The sequence below is a fragment of the Alosa alosa genome, chromosome 8 (genome assembly GCF_017589495.1).
Source record: "Alosa alosa isolate M-15738 ecotype Scorff River chromosome 8, AALO_Geno_1.1, whole genome shotgun sequence".
Taxonomy (NCBI): Eukaryota; Metazoa; Chordata; class Actinopteri; order Clupeiformes; family Clupeidae; genus Alosa; species Alosa alosa.
In genome coordinates, this window is record NC_063196.1 from 18,869,912 (window position 1) to 18,888,849 (window position 18,938).

At 44.3% G+C, this 18,938-nt stretch overlaps 1 protein-coding gene across 1 annotated transcript in view; it reads left to right on the forward strand.

The window, feature by feature from the left end:
* The first annotated feature begins 1,278 nt into the window (after positions 1-1,278).
* Positions 1,279-18,938, forward strand: part of LOC125299368 — a 39,335-nt gene continuing 21,675 nt past the window's right edge. Inside the window, exons 1-4 of the mRNA XM_048250617.1 lie at positions 1,279-1,348; positions 1,929-2,123; positions 2,225-2,304; positions 2,417-2,830. Coding sequence (XP_048106574.1) covers positions 2,121-2,123; positions 2,225-2,304; positions 2,417-2,830 — 497 coding nt within the window. The 5' untranslated portion in view covers positions 1,279-1,348; positions 1,929-2,120. The remainder of the gene's footprint in view (positions 1,349-1,928; positions 2,124-2,224; positions 2,305-2,416; positions 2,831-18,938) is intronic.

Below are 18,938 nucleotides of genomic sequence, written 5' to 3' on the forward strand. Positions count from 1 at the left end.
TGACCAAAGCACGCCTCTGACAGATATTAGAGCCAATCTTTTTGGCTGTCTGTTTGTGAGAGTAACTTTCTCACACTTGGGAGCGGGGAGCGAGAGAATGTTATGTTAATACGACTCACTGCACAAACAACAAAGCAGCGAGAGGAATGACAATGTCAAAAGCTTTGGCTCAGAATGGCAATTCTGTTTCGGTGACTAACAGAGAAAATGGAGCATGTAAAGCCACAGAGCAGTACGTAATGATGCCAAACATGTGAAAATGCTTTACTTGACTTTTCAGCGCTGGGTTGGCGCCCACTTTCATTCATCATCCAATTCAAGGGTCTCAGTAGCATACAGACATCACACACAACATGCACTTACAGCAGAAATGGTAAACATAAGTATAAGTATAAACATATAACTAAACTCCACTGTACAATAAAGACAGTAGAAGATAAGAAAACTAACAAAACGAAATACTAAATATACTATATAAATTAAATTTAAAAAGTCCAATGTGCTTGATGGTGATCAAGCATAAGACGCTTGTAGTGACAGGGCCGGGACTGATAAGGTGCTCAAGGGAGTGAGTGTCATGGTGAAGGTGCAAAAAGTAGTCCAACCATAGTCCTTTAGTTATGTGTGCATGGTAAGGTGCTCAAGAGAGTTAGTGTCATGGTGAAGGTGCAAAAAGTAGTCCAACATTAGTCCAACAGTGCAAGAATAAGGTCTAGAGACCAGCATAAATAATATGGACAAATAGGAGAGTAAAGTATAATGTAGACAAGGTAATATAAAAAACTATGTCAGTGCAAGAGGTAATTCGGTAGTTGCACGATTAGAATGTTTACGATTTCCGCTTTAGCTTTGGTGAGCGCCCTCATTTCCGTTGTTCCTGAAGATGGCGCTGTTTTACACAAGGTGTCTGCTCGACCTTCCCAAGGTCACCATTAATGATGTTCATCGCATCATTCAGTCAGCATAGTCAGCGCCGAGGAGTAAGAGGGAGAAAGGTTTCAAGATGTACATATCAAGCTACATCGACCATTACGAAGGTAAGTAAATATAATCCGACCCTCACACCGAAGGTGGCACTAACGTTAACGTTAGCTATTGCCAACCTTGCTTAGCGCAGCTATGTTGCAGTGAAGTTAATTTAGCGGAAGCTTTTACTCTCGACTATAAGTTTATTTAATCGATGTTTTCCTGTGTTTTGAGTAATGTTAATGTTGTTCTGCTTTCATAATGATAATATGATGCTATACCCATATTAGTGTCGAACAAAGAGCCAGGGACAGGGAGAGTCAGCGTCCGAGCTACCTGCCACAGGTCTCTCAGGAAGAGTGAGAAACCTCACGACCTCAGAGTAGGAATTTTATATAGTAAAGTTATATTTTCCAAGCCAGTTCTGCACTAATTATGTTCTGGGTTTTCATGTAGGCATTATAAACGGATGTTGCCCTCTGAATGCCATTATATAGTATTTAATCAATACAGCACTTGAACATGGAACCGAAAATTAGTGAGCGCCCTCCCTCTCCCCCTTCCTTCCACTGTAAAGCGCTTTGGATCAACTGTTTTGAGTTAAAATCCACAAACTTCACTTGATAGGCTATCTGAAAACCCCAGAAACTGATTGTGACAACGGTTTTTAGTTACTGTATGTTAAGTTTCAGTTATACTGTGAAATAATTTCCACTTATGACACTGTAACATTGTTTATTGTAACATTAGATACATCTAACATTGATTATATTAATGGACCAGAGGGATGTTATTTTGTTGTACATTTAGCCTAAGCTTTGAGCGTAAACATGATTAATTATGGACTTTTCTATGTTTGTACTTTTTTTCTTTTTTTTCAAATATCATGTTAGTGGTTATGGTTATATGGATGGCTTAAATACATGTATTTTCTGTTTGTTTTGTTTTGTTTTAAAATGAAGATCATCCTTGATGGCTCCACTCCAGTGCAGCTTTGTGAGGCTGTGTGTTCCTGTGTGGCTGGCAAGGTTCTTTGGAACCACAACGTTGCCCTGCTTTACCAGACGGCGCATTATTCACAGCTCCACCTAAGTGCTGTACCACCTGTCCTGAGCTGTACTGAGACAGAGCAACGCTGGCACAAGCCACGGACTATGGTAACCCTGAAAGTATTATGAACTGCATAGCACATTGTGTTTGGTCTTTCTTGAATGGGCATGCAAAGATTTGATCTGAAATCATTACTACATTTTAACAGGGTATGAAACCAGGTCGCGTAAGGGACATGGTTGTCATGGCAGCTAAGCCAAAACAGCGGACCGTAGGAGGTGGTGTCAGGTAATATATTATCAATCTGAAACTACTTACATACTCTACTTTTATAAATGGCTTGGAACAAATAAAAAAAATTATTACTGTACTGAAAATAAATGTTACTGTTTGCATACAGGAGCACACTGTATGAAGCGGTGAAGGGGGAGCTGCCAGATCCAAATGTGCTGAGAGTTGCTGAGGTTTACGCTGACTTCCCTGCGGAGTTGGCGCCTCTCATCACCACCCTGGCAATCAGCCCTGATATCCCTCTGGTCGATTCAGCCCTCGGGAAGGTCCAGGAGGGAAGCCTCATTGCCATGCAGCACCCGGTCGTCGTCAGTAGGTGTATCCAGTACCATCCCGACGCACCTCCACCACCACCTCTACCGCTGGCTGATTACAGATTGGAGCCTACAACCTGCCAGTTTGTTTGCAGTCTTCAAGAACAGCTGCATCTAGTTTCCCTCCAAACCAGTTGGGAAGCAGCCAGACAGGTGGAGGCCTCTACTCGCGACCAAAGCCTTTCAGCTGAGTCAAAGTCAAAGTCAAAGTCAGCTTTATTGTCAATTTCTTCACATGTTCCAGATATACAAAGAGATCGAAATTACGTTTCTCACTATCCCGCGGTGAAGACAAGACATATTTTACCAATTTAAGTCCACAGACAAACATAACATTCAAGTAAACAAAAAAGTAAGTAAATAAGTAAATAAGAGGGCACATATAATAATGAAAAAAATAAGAGCAGCAAAATTTGGTTGAAATTGTGCATAGACAGTCAATAAAATACTAGTGCAAAGTCAGGCCAATAAAAGGCTTGGGTAGTTCTGTTTGACCTAAGTAAGAAAGAAAGTGGCATAGTGGTGCAAGTTATGTAAGAGCAGCAGAAGTGTTGTGTTTTCAGGACAACAACAACAAGTTGTAAAGTGTACAAGTGTGCAAGTGGAGTAGTGCAGGCGGCCATTGTGGGTCCAATGTCCAGGATGTTATGTAGCTGAGGGTGGAGGAGGGAGAGAGTTCAGCATCCTTACAGCTTGGTGTATGAAGCTGTTGGTGAGTCTGGTAGTGCGGGAGCGCAGGCTTCTGTACCTCTTCCCAGAGGGCAGTAGATCAAACAGATTGTGAGCCGGGTGACTTGCATCACTCACAATTTTGGTCAGCCTTGGGCGGGTGAGGTGGGTGCTGTAAATGTCCTTCAGAGAGGGGAGTGAAGCACCAATAATCCCTTCCAACTGTGTTCACTATGCTGCAGGGCTTTCCTGTTGTATTCAGTGCAGCTTCCGCCCCACACAGCGATACAGCTGGAGAGGATGCTCTCAGTGGTGCCTCGGTAGAATGTGGTCATGATGGCTGGTGGAGCACTTGCTTTCGCCTGAGTTTCCGCTTGGGAAGTACAGGCGGCTGAGCTCTCTTAGCCAGTGATGCAGTGTTGGTGGTCCAGGAGAGGTCTTCGCTGATGTGCACCCCCAGGAATTTGGTGCTGCTGCTCGCTCTCTCCACCACAGCACCGTCGATGGTCAGTGGCAGGTGTTGGGTGTGACCTCTCCGGAAGTCAACAACAATCTCTTTTGGTCTTGCTGACGCTCAGCAGGAGGTTGTTGTCCCTGCACCACGCGGGTCAGATGGTCGACCTCCAACCTGTATTGAGTCTAAATTAAGCCCTTGGTGATGAGACCCACCAGAGTTGTGTCGTCAGCAAATTTCACTATGTGATTGTTGCTGTAGGTTGCAGTGCAGTCATGCGTCAGCAGGGTGAAGAGCAGCGGACTGAGCACGCAGCCTTGGGGGGCCCCTGTGCTCAGTGTGATGCTGCTTGAGGTATTGTTGCCAACACGTACTACTTGAGGCCTCTGACAGAGGAAGTCCAGTAGCCAGTTGCAGAGGGAGGTACTGAGTCCCAGTTTGTCAAGTTTGCAGATGAGTTGTGGTATTATGGTGTTGAATGCAGAACTGAAGTCTATAATCAGCAATCTCACATATGAGTCTCTTTTTTCCAGGTGGGTGAGGGCTGGGTGGAGGGCAGAGCAGATTGCATCCTCTGTAGACCGCTTGGCTCGGTATGCAAACTGGAAGGGGTCCAGGGTGGGGGGGAGAATGGATTTGATATGTGACATGACAAGCCGCTCAAAGCACTTCATGATGAATGGTGTCAGTGCCACAGGGCGGTAGTCATTGAAGCAGGATGGAGCAGTTTTCTTCGGCACAGGTATGATGGTGGCAGCTTTGAAACATGATGGGACGATGGCTTGCTTCAGGGAAGTGTTAAAGATGTCTGTGAAGACATCCTTAAGCTCCCCTGAGCAGTCCTTCAGCGCCGCGACCTGGGATGTTGCCTGGACCTGTTGCCTTCACGGGTGTTGATAGCAGCAAGTGTCCTCTTCACGCTGTCGGCAGAGAGGCACAGGGGCTGCTCATGTAGAGGGGGATGGGTCTTCTGTGGGCAGGTGCTGTTTTGTGCTTCAAAGCGAGCAAAGAAGCGGTTCAGGTTGTTGAGCTGAGGGATGTTGCTCTCACAGCTCTGTGGCGCGGGCTTGTAGTCCGTGAGGGACTGAATGCCCTGCCATAGGCTTTGTGCTACTGCCTTCAAACAAATATGTCTCATTCGAATTCCATGCCATCACAGTGATCGCCCCAGCAAAACTCTACGTGCTGGTCATCTACCGCCCCAGGCCAACTAGGCGACTTTTATTGACGAACTTGACACTCTGCTATCCTCCATCCCTGAGCATGACTGTCCGCTTCTTGTTCTCGGTGATATGAACATCCACTTAGATGCCCCAGGCTCAGCGGACTTTTTGGCCCTGGTCCACTCCTTTGACCTCGAACTGGTTCAAAGCCCACCGACTCACAAAGCTGGCAAAGAGCTTGACTTGATTTTCACTCGGAACTGCAGCACAGACACCCTCATGGTGACGCCTCCATCTTTTCTGACCACTTCTTCATCCAGTTCAACGCCAGCCTGACAGAACAGCCTCCGCTCCTCAGCCGATGGTCACGCTCCGCCGCAACATCCGAACCTGTCTCCAACGCACTTCTCCTCTGTGGTTGCCTCCGGTCCACCTCCACTCAACACCTTCTCCTCTCTGGAGGTTAATGAAGCCACTGACTCGCTCTGCTCCAAACTGACCTCGTGTCTAGACGAGCTGTGCCCTCTTACCACAAGGCCAGCTCGATCCAAACATTCTCATCCATGGCTAAATGATACCCTCCGATCACAGCGCACCAAACTCAGAGCCGCGGAGAGGAAATGGCACAAATCCAAACTAGCTGACGACCTCATAAACTACCAGACACTCCTGACCTCCTTCTCAGCCAGCATCACTGCTGCTAAGACTGCTTTCTACAATGACAAAATCAACAGCGCTACAGACACTCGAAAAACTTTTTCTCAACCTTCAAATCGCTACTCAACCCTCAGCTGCCTCCTCCTCCATCCAGCCTTACTGCAGATACCCTCGCCTCATTTTTTTACAAACAAAGTGGCGGCAATCAGCAGTCAATTCTCTACATGCCCACTCAACGCATCTGACTCAGATACCGCGACTCCTACAACCTCTAGGGACTGCTGGAACATCTTTTTTCAGCATTCACGCCTCTCCGAGAGTGAAGTGTCCAGACTCCTGACATGCAGCCGCCCTACCACATGCTCGCTGGACCCTATACCCACGAGCCTACTTCAGTCCATCAGCCCGACCATCGCTCCAGCTATCACACATGTGATCAATGCCTCGCTAACCTCCGGCACATTTCCAACAGCGTTCAAAATGGCCCGGTAACACCGTTATTTAAGAAAAGCTTTCTCAACCCTGCTCAAGTCGAGAACTACCGCCCTGTCTCACTACTACCTTTCCTATCCAAAGGCATTGAACGAGCAGTCTCCAAACAGGTCTCTGACTTCCTTTCACAGAACAACCTTCTGGATCCAAATCAGTCTGGGTTCAAAAGCGGCCACTCTACCGAAACGGCTCTGCTGTCTGTAACAGAAGCCTTAAAGAAGCCAGGGCGACCGCCGATCATCAGTACTCATTCTGCTTGACTTATCGGGTGCCTTTGACACGGTTAATCACCGTATCCTTCTCTCTATACTATATCTGACATGGGAATCTCCTACCTCACAGGACGCTCGTTTAACGTATCATGGCTTGGTCAGCTATCTGCACCTCACCATCTCACCACAGGGGTCCCCAGGGCTCAGTGCTGGGCCCCCTCCTCTTGCTATCTACACCACCTCCTTGGGACAGATTATCCGTTTCAAAGGCTTCTCATACCACTGCTATGCAGACGACACACAGCTCTATCTGTCCTTTCCACCTGATCTACCCCTGGTTTCAGCACGGATCTCAGTTTGCCTTTCAGACATAGCTACATGGATGAAGGCACACCACCTCCAGCTGAACCTCTCAAAGACTGAACTGCTGGTCATCCCAGCTAAACCTACCATACACCACGACATCAACATCAAATTTGACTCCCTGTCTGTTTCACCGACTAGGACTGCAAGAAATCTAGGAGTTGTTCTCGACAACCAACTAAACTTCTATGAACATACGGAAAATCAGGACTTACTTGACTCAAGATGCTACCCAACTTCTGGTTCAGGCAATAGTCATCTCACGACTCGACTACTGCAATGCCCTCCTGACAGGTCTCCCAGCCTGCGCAGTGAAACCACTTCAGATGATCCAGAACGCGGCGGGCCAGCCTGGTCTACAACCAACCCAAAGGGCACATGTTACCCCGCTGCTCATCCAGCTACACTGGCTACCTATGGCAGCCCGCATCAAATTCAAGTCTCTAACGCTTGCCTACAAAGTAGTCTCTGGTTCTGCTCCCACCTACTTGAATGCCCTCATACAGACTTACACTACCTCCAGACCGCTCGCCCCTCTGACTAACGACGCCTAGCTCTACCACACCGCACGCCAAGCCAATCCAAACTTTTCTCATCTGTTGTTCCTCGTTGGGAACACACTGCCAGTTCCTACAAGGGCAGGGGAAATCCTTTTCCACTTTCAAAAAAAACTCCTGAAGACCCAGCTCTTTAGAGAACATCTACCTCATAGCAACACTTACAACAAGTCTTACTGATCCTAGCACTCACCAGCCGTTAAACTGACAAGTAACTGTTAAAATACAGCACTCACCCGGCACTTATTCTTACTGTACTCTAATGTGTTTTTTTAAACTGTCCTAAAATTGTGAGAATTGTTCTAAAACTTACTGTTTACCATGTTGTTAGTCGCTTTGGTTAAAAAAGCGTCAGCCAAATGTAATGTAATGTAATGTAATGTAATCCCACTTCAAAGAGGTCTGCCACATACGAGGTGAGAGTGCTGCACAACATCTTGCAGAGAGGATGCGGAAGGGCGTGGTTCAGACCGCTGCAATGAAGAGGGGCCTGGCACTAGAGCCAGTTGCTGTTGAGGAATACAGCAGGGTCAAGAACATCAACTATTGGCCCTGTGGATTTGTAATCCATCCTGACGCCCCTGGTTAGGGTTGTTCCCCTGATGGCCTTCTATTTGATCCCACAGAAAACCCTCCATTTGGCTTGGTGGAAATCAAATGCCCCAATGCTAAGAGCTATGTTGACTGCAAGTACTTGCGATCAAATGGCAACACCATGTCACTTAAACGGCAACACGTCTACTATTGGCAGGTCCAGGGGCAGCTTCTTGTCACTGGCATGGAATGGTGTGACTTTGTTGTCTTTGCAGAAGATGACATGGTCATTCAAAGAATATACAGAGACACAGAGATTGCTGAAGTGATACGGGAGAGGGGAGATCACTTTTTCTTTTATTTTTACATGTCTGTTTAAAATAATCTTTGTTCAATTACAACTGTTTAAAATTATCTTTGTTCACTTACAATAGTTCCACATTCAGTGTTCAGTTTACAATTGTTGTTGTTGTAGATTACTCAACTTTTTAAAATCATTTAATCAGTTCAAGTTTTAGTTTAGTAAAAATGAACAAAAACATCTCTACATTTGGCGATACCTGTGCACTTATTAAAATGAACAAAAACATCTCTACATTTGGCGATACCTGTGCACTTATAAAAATGAACAAAAACATCTCTACATTTGGCGATACCTGTGCACTTGTAAAAATGAACAAAAACATCTCTACATTTGATGATCTCATTGCTTGTGCAGACATGACCACCTGTGCCTTGTTTTCTGGTACACAAGTCTTGTATAGATTTGTAAAAATGAAGATAACATTGCTTGTGCAAACATAGCCACCTGTGCCTTGTTTTCTGGTACACAAGTCTTGTATAGATTTGTAAAATGAAGATAACATTGCTTGTGCAAACATAGCCACCTGTGCCTTGTTTTCTGGTACACAAGTCTTGTATAGATTTGTAAAATGAAGATAACATTGCTTGTGCAAACACTAATAACAATAACTTGTTTGTAACCGAACAACAGAAATCTGTTCAGTTGTATAGATTTGTAAAAATGAACAATAAAACATTTAAACCATTAAGAACTGATTATTTGCATAACTGATCATTAGATGAAAGAACTGATTATTAGGCCTAAGTGACAGAACTAATTCTAAAAACTAACCACTTTAAAGCTCTCACTTCTTTGCAGCCCATGCCTTAACCAGCGGTCCATTCTGATAATTGGACAGGAGGCATGCAACAGAAAACAGCTGGTTAATGCTTCCACACATGGACAGAGGGATGACAGCATCAAATAGTTTGTTCTCCTTCACCCTCCTGATGCTGCGCTCGACATGGACTCTCAAACGGGCAATTGCCTGTGTCTTCTGGACATCCTCTTTGGTCATTTGTGCGTTCTTCGACAGGAAAGCTGGTCGGTACACTTTTCCTGGGCAGAGATTGTCCACCAAGAAGCCCTTATCCACCATAATGGCCATCTCTGGTGTAAGAAGTTTAGTGATGCCTACAGTGGTGAGACAAAGGTAATTGCACCATGTGGTGCAATGCCAATCATGGCCTTGAAGGTGGTGTGCGACTTGTATGTAGAGTAGACTTCACTCTGCAGAAGGAGAGAGGAGGGAGTGACAGTAGATCTCTGTGCAATCAAGGACCATTTGTGTATCAGGGAAAAAGGAAAAATCTGGTGGTAGATGAGCTTTCACTTCTTCTGGTGGAATCCAGAGACGAATGGAACCAAGCAGATGATACAGGAAGTGGGTCCACGTTGTGATTATTCTGCTGGCCGTGGATGAATGAATCCTGAAACGGATGGCGAGGTCCCTCAGGTCCAGACCTGCAGAGAGGTGCATCAGAAAGAGCAACTGGTGTCACGGTGCAACTGGTTCACTGCTACCACTGCTACTGCTACTAGAGGTGATCCGTACCATCTTAGTCTTAGCAGCTGGTCCACCAACTCCCAAAAACGTTTGAAGTGCTCATAGGAAGCAAATCTGCAAAAATATAATCACAATATGCTATATGCTTAGAGGAGTACAAATCACATAGTGTATGAATGCTGAAAATGACACTTTGCAAAATATTATTGTGACTTGGTTACTAGCTCAAAAGACGACGTTGACGTTGACACACTGTATGTATGATCAGGTGGCGGTGGCAGCGGTGCTTCTGGAGGGTCAGACGCACAGGCCATGTCAGGGGACGGGGGTCTTGGACGTCGCTGCCAGACATTAAGCCTGGGAGCTGGTAAGGAGAAGTTGTTCCACGAAAACAAGCAGGGAACGACACCTTTCTTCAATCGTTTTGGCCCCTCGGTAGTGGTAAAGTCATCCGGGAGGAAGTGTCTGCTGCAAACCCAACTTTGATCTATAGGAACAAAGTTGTCCCGTCGTATCTTTACCAGCCATCTTGCCTTTACCTCAGGATCGGCGGGGAAACGGTGGAAACTCAACTGTGAGTTAAACCTCGAAGAATTTGTACACAACAGTGTAAAGACGTTTTACGTATTTGGCGTTGAAAAGTAAACCGCTTTCCCTTCACACTTAAAAGGCTCATGACTGTAGGCGAACGAATGAACGATGCTAACCAGGCTACTATAACAGACGCTAAGCTAAGTACAACCGGAAATGGCCCCGCTCACCAAAGAGCCCGGAACTACTCAACGTTCTAATCGTGCAACTACCGAATTGGGCCATTCATTCATTCAGTATTGTAGCAGAAGCCTGACCGCAGCCATTGATTATGTGTGCTAATATAGCATGAAAAACAGCGTAGCAGTAAAACAGTAGTGAAAACATTAGGCTGTGGACATTAGTAAAGCAGTAGTAAAGCAGTAGTGGGGAGTCGGTACTCAAACATGGAGAGGGTGGAGAGGCAGACAGACTAAGCAGAGAAGTCTATCTCTCCTGTTCCCTTTAGTGAGGCATTGAACAGTTGGCCCTGGGGACAAATGACTTCCTCAGCCTTTCAGTTGTGCATGGCAGTGAGCGAAGTCTCCAGCTGATCAAGCTCTTTTGCTTTTTAATAGTGCTGTAGAGTGGATGACATTTATTGTCCAAGATGTTGATCAGTTTGTTCAGGGTCCTTTTGTCAGATATTGAAGTGATGCACTCCAGTTCAGCTCCCACAGAGCCAGCCTTCCTTACCAGCCTGTCAAGTCACCCAGCATCCTTCTTCTTTGTGCTTCCTCCCCAGTATACCACTGCATAGAAGAGGACGCTGGCCACAACAGACTGGTAGAACATCCTGAGGAGCTTGCTGCACACATTGAAGGACCGCAGCCTCCTCAGGAAGTACAGCCTGCTCTGTCCTTTCTTGTAGAGTGCATCAGTGTTGGCTGACCAGTCCAGTTTATTGTCCAGGTGGAGACCCAGATACGTGTAGGTACTTACCCCTCCACATTGACCCCATCAATGGAGACTGATAGCAGAGCGGGCTTAGACCTGCGGAAATCCACCACCATCTCCTTGGTCTTTGAAGTGTTGAGTTGAAGGTGATTGAGTTTGCACCAATGCACAAACTCAGGCTCCTGTACTCCTCCTCTTGCTCGTCCCTGATACACCCAACAATTGCAGTATCGTCAGAAAACTTCTGCATGTGGCATGACTCGGTGTTGTAGCAGAAGTCAGATGTGTACAGGGTGAACAGGACTGGAGAGAGCACAGTTTCCTGTGGTGCTCCGGTGCTGCTGATTACAGTGTCAGAGAGACAGTTCTTCAGTCTGACGAACTGTGGTCGCTCGGTCAGGTAATCTGTAATCCAGGTTACCAGGTGAGTGTCCATACCCATCTGAGGGGTTGGATGGTGTTAAAAGCACTTGAGAAATCAAAGAACATGATTCTCACAGAAAAGGACTTTACTTGGACTAGATAGCGGTTGATTGATTGATTGATTGATTGTGTGTGTGTGTGTGTGTGTGTGTGTGTGCACATGTGTGATACAGAACTTGATAACCTTAGGCCGATAGTCAGGGCTCGAAATTAACGATGTCGCGATGTCCCGGGGACTATAAATAATGCCTCCGGGACACAATAGAATGATGTCTGGGACAACTCTGGGACAGTAGAAAAATGGCAAAGCAAATTTCTAAATAGGTACCTTTTTCCTAAACTGTTCACATGGGAATCTAAATGTATCTTTCTTGTCTGAATAAAATTATACAAAATTTGACCTGCCGTTTCACCGGGGAGCTGGCAAAAGCAGCGTTAGCCAGCTGATAAAGAAGCGGTTTTATACACACAGCCTTACAACACTGTTTATTGCTCTTCGAATCACTGTAGGCTACAATGTCATTTTTGGTACAAATACAATATAAGATATCCAAATGGGACCAAATGGGATGGGTGCTTGCGTTTCCTTCCTCAAAACTGTGCAACTAACCGAGTGGTTAGTGGTGTTTGTTGATGTTCCAAAACAAGTAGCATAGCGAAATACAGTTTCTGTCGTGTTTTATTTGCCATTTTGTAAAATCCCATTGATTTCTGTTGGAAGACTCACTGCACGTTGATATTACTGCGCCACCGTCTATGCTTCAGGCTCAAATATTGAGCGGAAGTTTATACGCGGTTGTGAGGTGTCTGAAAAAATAGTTCCACAATAGCAAATAAGACGGCTGGAAATCATACATTGCGCCGATATATTTGATTTTAATAATCAACAAACACCACTAACCACTCGGTGAATTGCACAGTTTTGAAAACGAATGTTAAGGGTTGTTTTAGGACATGTTTGAGCATGCCTGTAGGTAGCCACTCTGACTAGTCAAAGGCGATTCAAATCGAGTCGGAAAAGTCAAGACAGGACCAATCGTCAAAATGTCGGTGTCCACCACTCTAGTTCATCCAAAACAAACTAGAAAAGGGACTCAAAGTGCTAAATACCGGAATTTTCCTTTAATCTTTCGGATTTGGTTCTGGATTTCCAGGATTGAAGTAGTAACTTGTTGACAATAAATACCATGTCACCAGAGTACTTTATTGTGAGCTCACTGCCTCTTAAGATTATAAACCACTGAAGAGTAAAAATATGCAGGCTTAAATTGGTACGATGTATGCCACACAACTATAACTAATGTTAAAGGGTGTGTCAGATTTACAGTGTATGTGGGTGGTTAAGCATTGATAATATTCAAAATTATTGGTGGTGCCAAGGGGGTCAAAGGTCAAATTCTAGGACCCAAAAAAGACTTGAGCCAGTCAGCTCTATGTGCATTGTTCATTCAGTAGTGGTGCCTCCTGCTGGCAGGCCTCTGCATAGGCAGCATGAAGGTCACTGAGCTCCCATCAGTTAAAATAGACCTCAAGCTGCTTCATGTCCTCACTCACATACTTTATTTAGAAACTCATTACTTGAGACTGAAAGGACAAGTGTGTTTGTCTGTGAATGTGTCTCTCCCTCCCTGTGTGTGTGTGTGTGTGTGTGTGTCTGGCAAGTGTATGTGTGAGGGGTGGTGGAGACGGTGGGAGTGGTATGTGTCATGTAAGAGCCACGGGTAGACATGGTGCTAATGTGGGCCATTGTGCTTTGGCACTCTGAGGCCCTCATTAAATTACAGCAGTAAAGTTTTTTTTTTTTGAAGATGTCCAAGTCAAAGCTCTCAGCATCAAACAGCAGTCTGCTTTAAACACCCCCACCTTCCTCCACTGTCTGCTAATTACAAAGCAGCCATCACCATAAAGATAGATGGAGATGGGGTGAGAGAAGGAACGTGTGTGTGTGTATCTTGTTGTGTCTAAGTGTGTGTGTGTGTGTGTGTGTGTGTGTGTGTGTGTGTGTGTGTGTGTGTGTGTGTGTGTGTGTGTGTGTGTGTGTGTGTGTGTGTGTGTGTGTGTGTGTGTGAGCGTGTGTGTGTGCGCGCGCGCGCGCGGAGAGGATGAATCAGCTGAATCCAGAAGAACAGTCAGTCAACCCAAACACAGATCCATAGATGGTATCCTATTCTGTCAACAGCCATTTGGGGAGTCAGAGCTTGATGCCTGACTAATGAGGTAGTGTTTTAAACAATGCCTCTCGCAGGCAACGAGAGAAACTCACTCCCACGCACAAGCACTAGCACAGCATGGCATTCTCAAACAAAGCGAACTGTCATTCACGTTACCACAGACAAATGCATTGCCCTGGAGTGCCAATACGTGATTTCCACATACTTGCACACACAAACACACCACACTCACTCATGCAAACAGATGTTATGTGCACACAAAAACAACAACATTTGGCTGAATCTAAGAATTCCATTAAAACAGATCTTACTTGAATATGGTGATCGTGTTTGACTTCATAGGTCTTTATAAGGACACATACAGTCGATTTGTACTTGATTCTTATTTACATTATGCATTACCATTGCCAGGGCACACTGTTTTAAAAACATCATACAGCACAGACAGCCTACAGTATATTTCTACCCGGGGATTTTAAGTTTATATAATGAACACAAGACATGACTAGTTTATCTAGTCCAGAAAGACCAAAGATTTCTCCGATCCCCTCAATCTAACGCACTATGCAGCACTCTGGGCATGTAGTTCCACCAGCGGTCCTCCTCATAGGGGTCGATTATAGCTGCAGTAAATTTTACAGGCACTTAAATGGAGTGCTGGAACAAGCCATAAAACACCCTCATCAGTCAACTTTATGTTCACACATGTCACTGTTTGTCTAGTTTGATTGTGACCATGTTTCCCATGTTCTGCATGTGTGTGTGTGTGTGTGTGTGTGTGTGTGAGAGAGAGAGGAAGGGGTGCAGATGGAACAACTAAATGTGATTGTGTATGTAGGGCTTACATATGAACAGTGTGTGTGCATGTTGTGTGTAGTGTGTGTGTGCGTGTGTGTGTGTGTCATAAAGCACCCTCATCAGTCAACTTTATGTTCACACAGTGCACATTTTGTCTATTTTGATTGTGACCATGTTTCCCATGTTCTGTGTGTGTGTGTGTACGTGTGTGTGTGTGTGTGTCTGTGAGTGTGTGTGTGTGTGTGTAATACCATCTCCCTGAGCTCCATCTCAGATATTGCCTGTCTTGGCCTCCACTCTCCCAGCCTGCTGAGTCATGGCGATGCCAGGGAGATATATGCTCCACTAGTAACCTTGAAAAACAATCCGATTAAACACACCAGATCCCTGTCAAGGACAGTGCAGCTGAAGCCTCCGGTGTTGGGGTGTGCAGGTCACCACGTGGGCTTTACAGAGGCCAGAGGGTGTTAAAGCTTGCCGTGCACCCTTGTCAAAGAGGGTCACAGACAGCATAGTTGAAGTGCTGACCATCACAGCCAGAATAACCTCAGCTTGGCCATTCTTTAAAATGTACAGTATGGACCACAAAACTGGTGTGAATGCTTGCGATGTCAATTTTTTTTACAAAACACTCAAAGGAGAGGGGGAAAAATATACCTGGCTGTGTCACTGTTGAAGGATGCAGCAAGTTGTTCCGTACATAAACAGAAAGAATCAAAGGCGACATTCCAAAGGGAAGGATTTAAGAATGTTGTTGAGGAGAAGAACTGTGTGTGTGGTGGTGGGGGAGCACCTGAGAGCAGTCTAGTACATTTATGAAAGCAAAAATTTGCCAGGCAGACCTTTACAATATGTGGAAGCTATTTTTATATATATATTTATACTTATATTACTTTTTCTGCTGTAAGTGCATGTTGTGTGTGATGTCTGTTTGCTACTCAGACCTTGAATTTCCCCTTGGGGATCAATAAAGTACCTGTCTGACAGGTTGTCTGAAATTGTGCATTTACTTCACAGTATTTTAAAATATTTCCATGGGGCAAACACCCCAGGACTTTATTTGGGGCTAAGCCCCGAATGTTTTCAACTCTTGGTGACACGCCTGATTTACAGTAATAATGTATTAGTTCCTATTTAATGCGATTAATCAGCTCTCTCTTTTCCACTGAAGCAATGAGCTTTATTATGTCAAATTAAGGGCAATTCCATGGAAAATTATGTTTTTTGTAACATCCATAACGCCAATAAAATGTGATGGTATGGTATGATGTGAATGATTACATGAAATTTGAGCATTTGCTATTTTTGGCTGAAGAATGTACATGAGAAAAAAGGCACAAAAAATTAATGTTATCATTCACATCATACAAATGCCAAGGCATTTCACTGGCGTTATGGATGTGACAAAAAGTCCATTTTCCGTGGAACTGCCCTTAAACATAAAATTACAATATTCATGCTGGTTAAAGTGCTTTCAGTTAGATAATGTGTTGCTCTAAACTGCTTCAACTGCAGATTGTCAAATCAATGACCAATGATCACGGTTCTGTGATTTATGAAGGGCAAATCCTTCTGGTTCAACAGGATGCCAATATTGAGTTGTCTGCCAGTTTAATTGGGTGTCAAGAGATTAGATCACTAATTAATTGTGAAAACTTTAAGCTGCAAAGCTTACGACTCACCTAATATAGGAGTCGGCTGCAGTTGACCGCCACTTACCAGCCCATGTCTTATTCCTAGCCAAGGTGCCCCTCTTAACCCAGACACCTGACCATATTGGAGTCAGGGGCTATTCCTTTCTTCTGTTACCTGTGTTCTCAGTGTTTTCACTTGAGGGTTGAAATCTACTGCTAGATTGAGGTATTCAGTAGATGTATTGAAAACCCATGGAGCCTTTGCAGCAGGGGCACCTGGTGGGTAGGTAGGTAAGCCATTGTCCTCAGAGGATATGAATGAGTATTATGAAACATATATGGTTGAGTGCAATCTTGACTGTGTGTGAGGGCACTTAGTGGGGAGGGAAGCCATTGCCCTCTGTGGATATGAATGAGCATAGACCTCTGAAGTTCACCTACAAACTTCAGAGGTCTATTATGAATCGGTGAGTGTGAGGAGGACTATCGAGCACAGCAGTCAGGCCTTATTAACTGTACAGAATGGGACTTGGACTGCTTTGGGCTGTTGAAAAACATTTGAGAAACATCATTATTTTCACTTAATGCTACATTGTTCATTCTTGGGGAAATTGTGCTTTTTATGTGTGCCTGTGTGCTATGATGCCCCAAGAATATTTCATAGTGCATAGTGCACTAGTGTTATTTTTCATATTTGGAATTGGAACAATTAAATGTCATCGGTATGCTATATGGACATGGCTGACATTTTTGGCTAGTTATTACACATTTATTAAAAGGTAACTACTATACTCCCAATAACTGTTATTCAGTTAAAGGACATTCTCTCATCATTGCATTAACATGCATGAAACACCCGTTAGAAATGGTTTGGCAGTCTGCAAATCAAAGCTCCAGCTCTCTTCTGTCCCTTGATCAAATCAATTAGACTGGTACAGAGAACATATGGCACCCACTTACGTTGTTGAATGGTCAGAGTCACAGTGTTGGCTGCTGTGCATACCATATTTCTCTGTGGTCAGTCACTCACTGAGGAGATGAGGACTGCCTTCACTTCAGGGCCCAGGGATAGATTGGAACATTCACCCTCTTGGTTCAACAATTGTTCTAGTCTGCATCGCTTGGAAAGGCTTGTCTGATTGCAAGTGACAGCATTGTTTACAGAGCTTGAAGATCCATTCAAGGACAGTGTGTGTGAGGTCTTGAAACAAATTAACCTTCAAACTCAGCCTAAGCTTTCAACTTTTTTTTTTATTAGTTTATTAAACTTTTAGGACAAGGTTTTTTTTCTTGCGCAAGTAATTCGTTTTACTATGGATTATTACACATTTCATCCACATATATATATGAATGACAGGAAGTGAGTGAGAGAGAGAGTCGGGGTGGGATCCGGAAAGGACCACGGGGCGGGAATCGAACCCGGGTCGCCGGCGTACGGTGCAGGTGCCCCAGCCAGTTGCACCACGATTTTAACCTATCCACCTCATTCATTAAACCGGAAATCCGTCCGATTTTCATCTTCAGTCCATTCTGTTTATATTGTAAGGCTGTCTTATATTTCTTTGGAAATGTTGACATTTCTGCATTCAAAATGGATATTCTATAATATGTCTGAGAGAAAAATATAAAAGTTTGCTTTGAAATTGCTTAGGATATGTCAAGCACTTTCTACCGTCACATCAAAATCAATACAATGCGGATAGCACGAGTGAGAGTGGGGTTGGTCATGGATATTCCCACGGCTGTTGTTGTCTGCGCCACTCGGCCTCCGGCCACTCGGCCTCCGGCCGAACAACACCCGTGGGAATATCCATGACCAACCCTACTCTCACTCGTGCTATATTGCTTAAATATATACTAAATAATGAAATAGAAAAATGTATTTCTGAATACTGAGGTGTCATGGCAACTCCCATTGTTGGCTGGAGAATATTGTGGTTTATTACACAGCTCTTTAGAGTGCTACATAAAGTTCCATTCACGTGAATGGGCCTTCCCAACTTTTTCCCAAGACCAGTCGCGCAGTCGCGTTTGCCCTGTCAGGATTGATTTTCCGACTGGCCGACAATACAGTACATTATCTCTTACTGTACTTGTTTGGCTTTGTCATTGTTCCTTCTGATTCTACTCAGGTACTCAAGTTAACATTATGTTTAATTTGAAGGGTCTTACATTTACTACTATGCACAAATATCTTCATTCGGTTTTAAAAATGCACTCCAGTCAGAATAAAAATGACTGTAGATACGGCATGCTTAATGTACTGATCTAAAGAGTAATCAAAAGCACCTCAGTCTAAATTGATCTGGGAGGTTTTGATATGTGAAAACCCAAATGAAGTAGCCTGCCACCTACTCACTCATTCTCTTCTCTTTATCCCCTTTATATAATCTCGGCCTCAGTGCCTCGCATTCTCCAACCAACCAACCGCTCTTCTTTAAATCATTTCAATCAAATTTTCTATTTCTGAGAGTGGAAGATCTGAAGAATCTGTTTTCTTGCCAATGTACCGTGTGTGTGTGTGTGTGTGTGTGTAAACTGTCCTGGTCAAACTTGTGTCTGTCTGTCTGAGCAAATGGCATCAGATCAACAAAGGCTGGTTGAGACTGAGAGGCAGAGTCCCTATGGCTCCTCGCATTCTAAATTCATGAGTTGATCAATTCATTGAGTCCAAGGAATTGGTCATTTGAAATGTTATTTTTACATAAATCTTTCCTTCCTAACACTTACTCAACAATCATTCAAAAATAATTTAATTTTGTGTTAAATGCATGGTATTAGATATGCAGAGGTCTCAATTTGCAGCATTTGCATAATAAAGACATGGGCTGCCAACTCTGTCCCGATCATAAAATCATTGTTTTAACCAAATG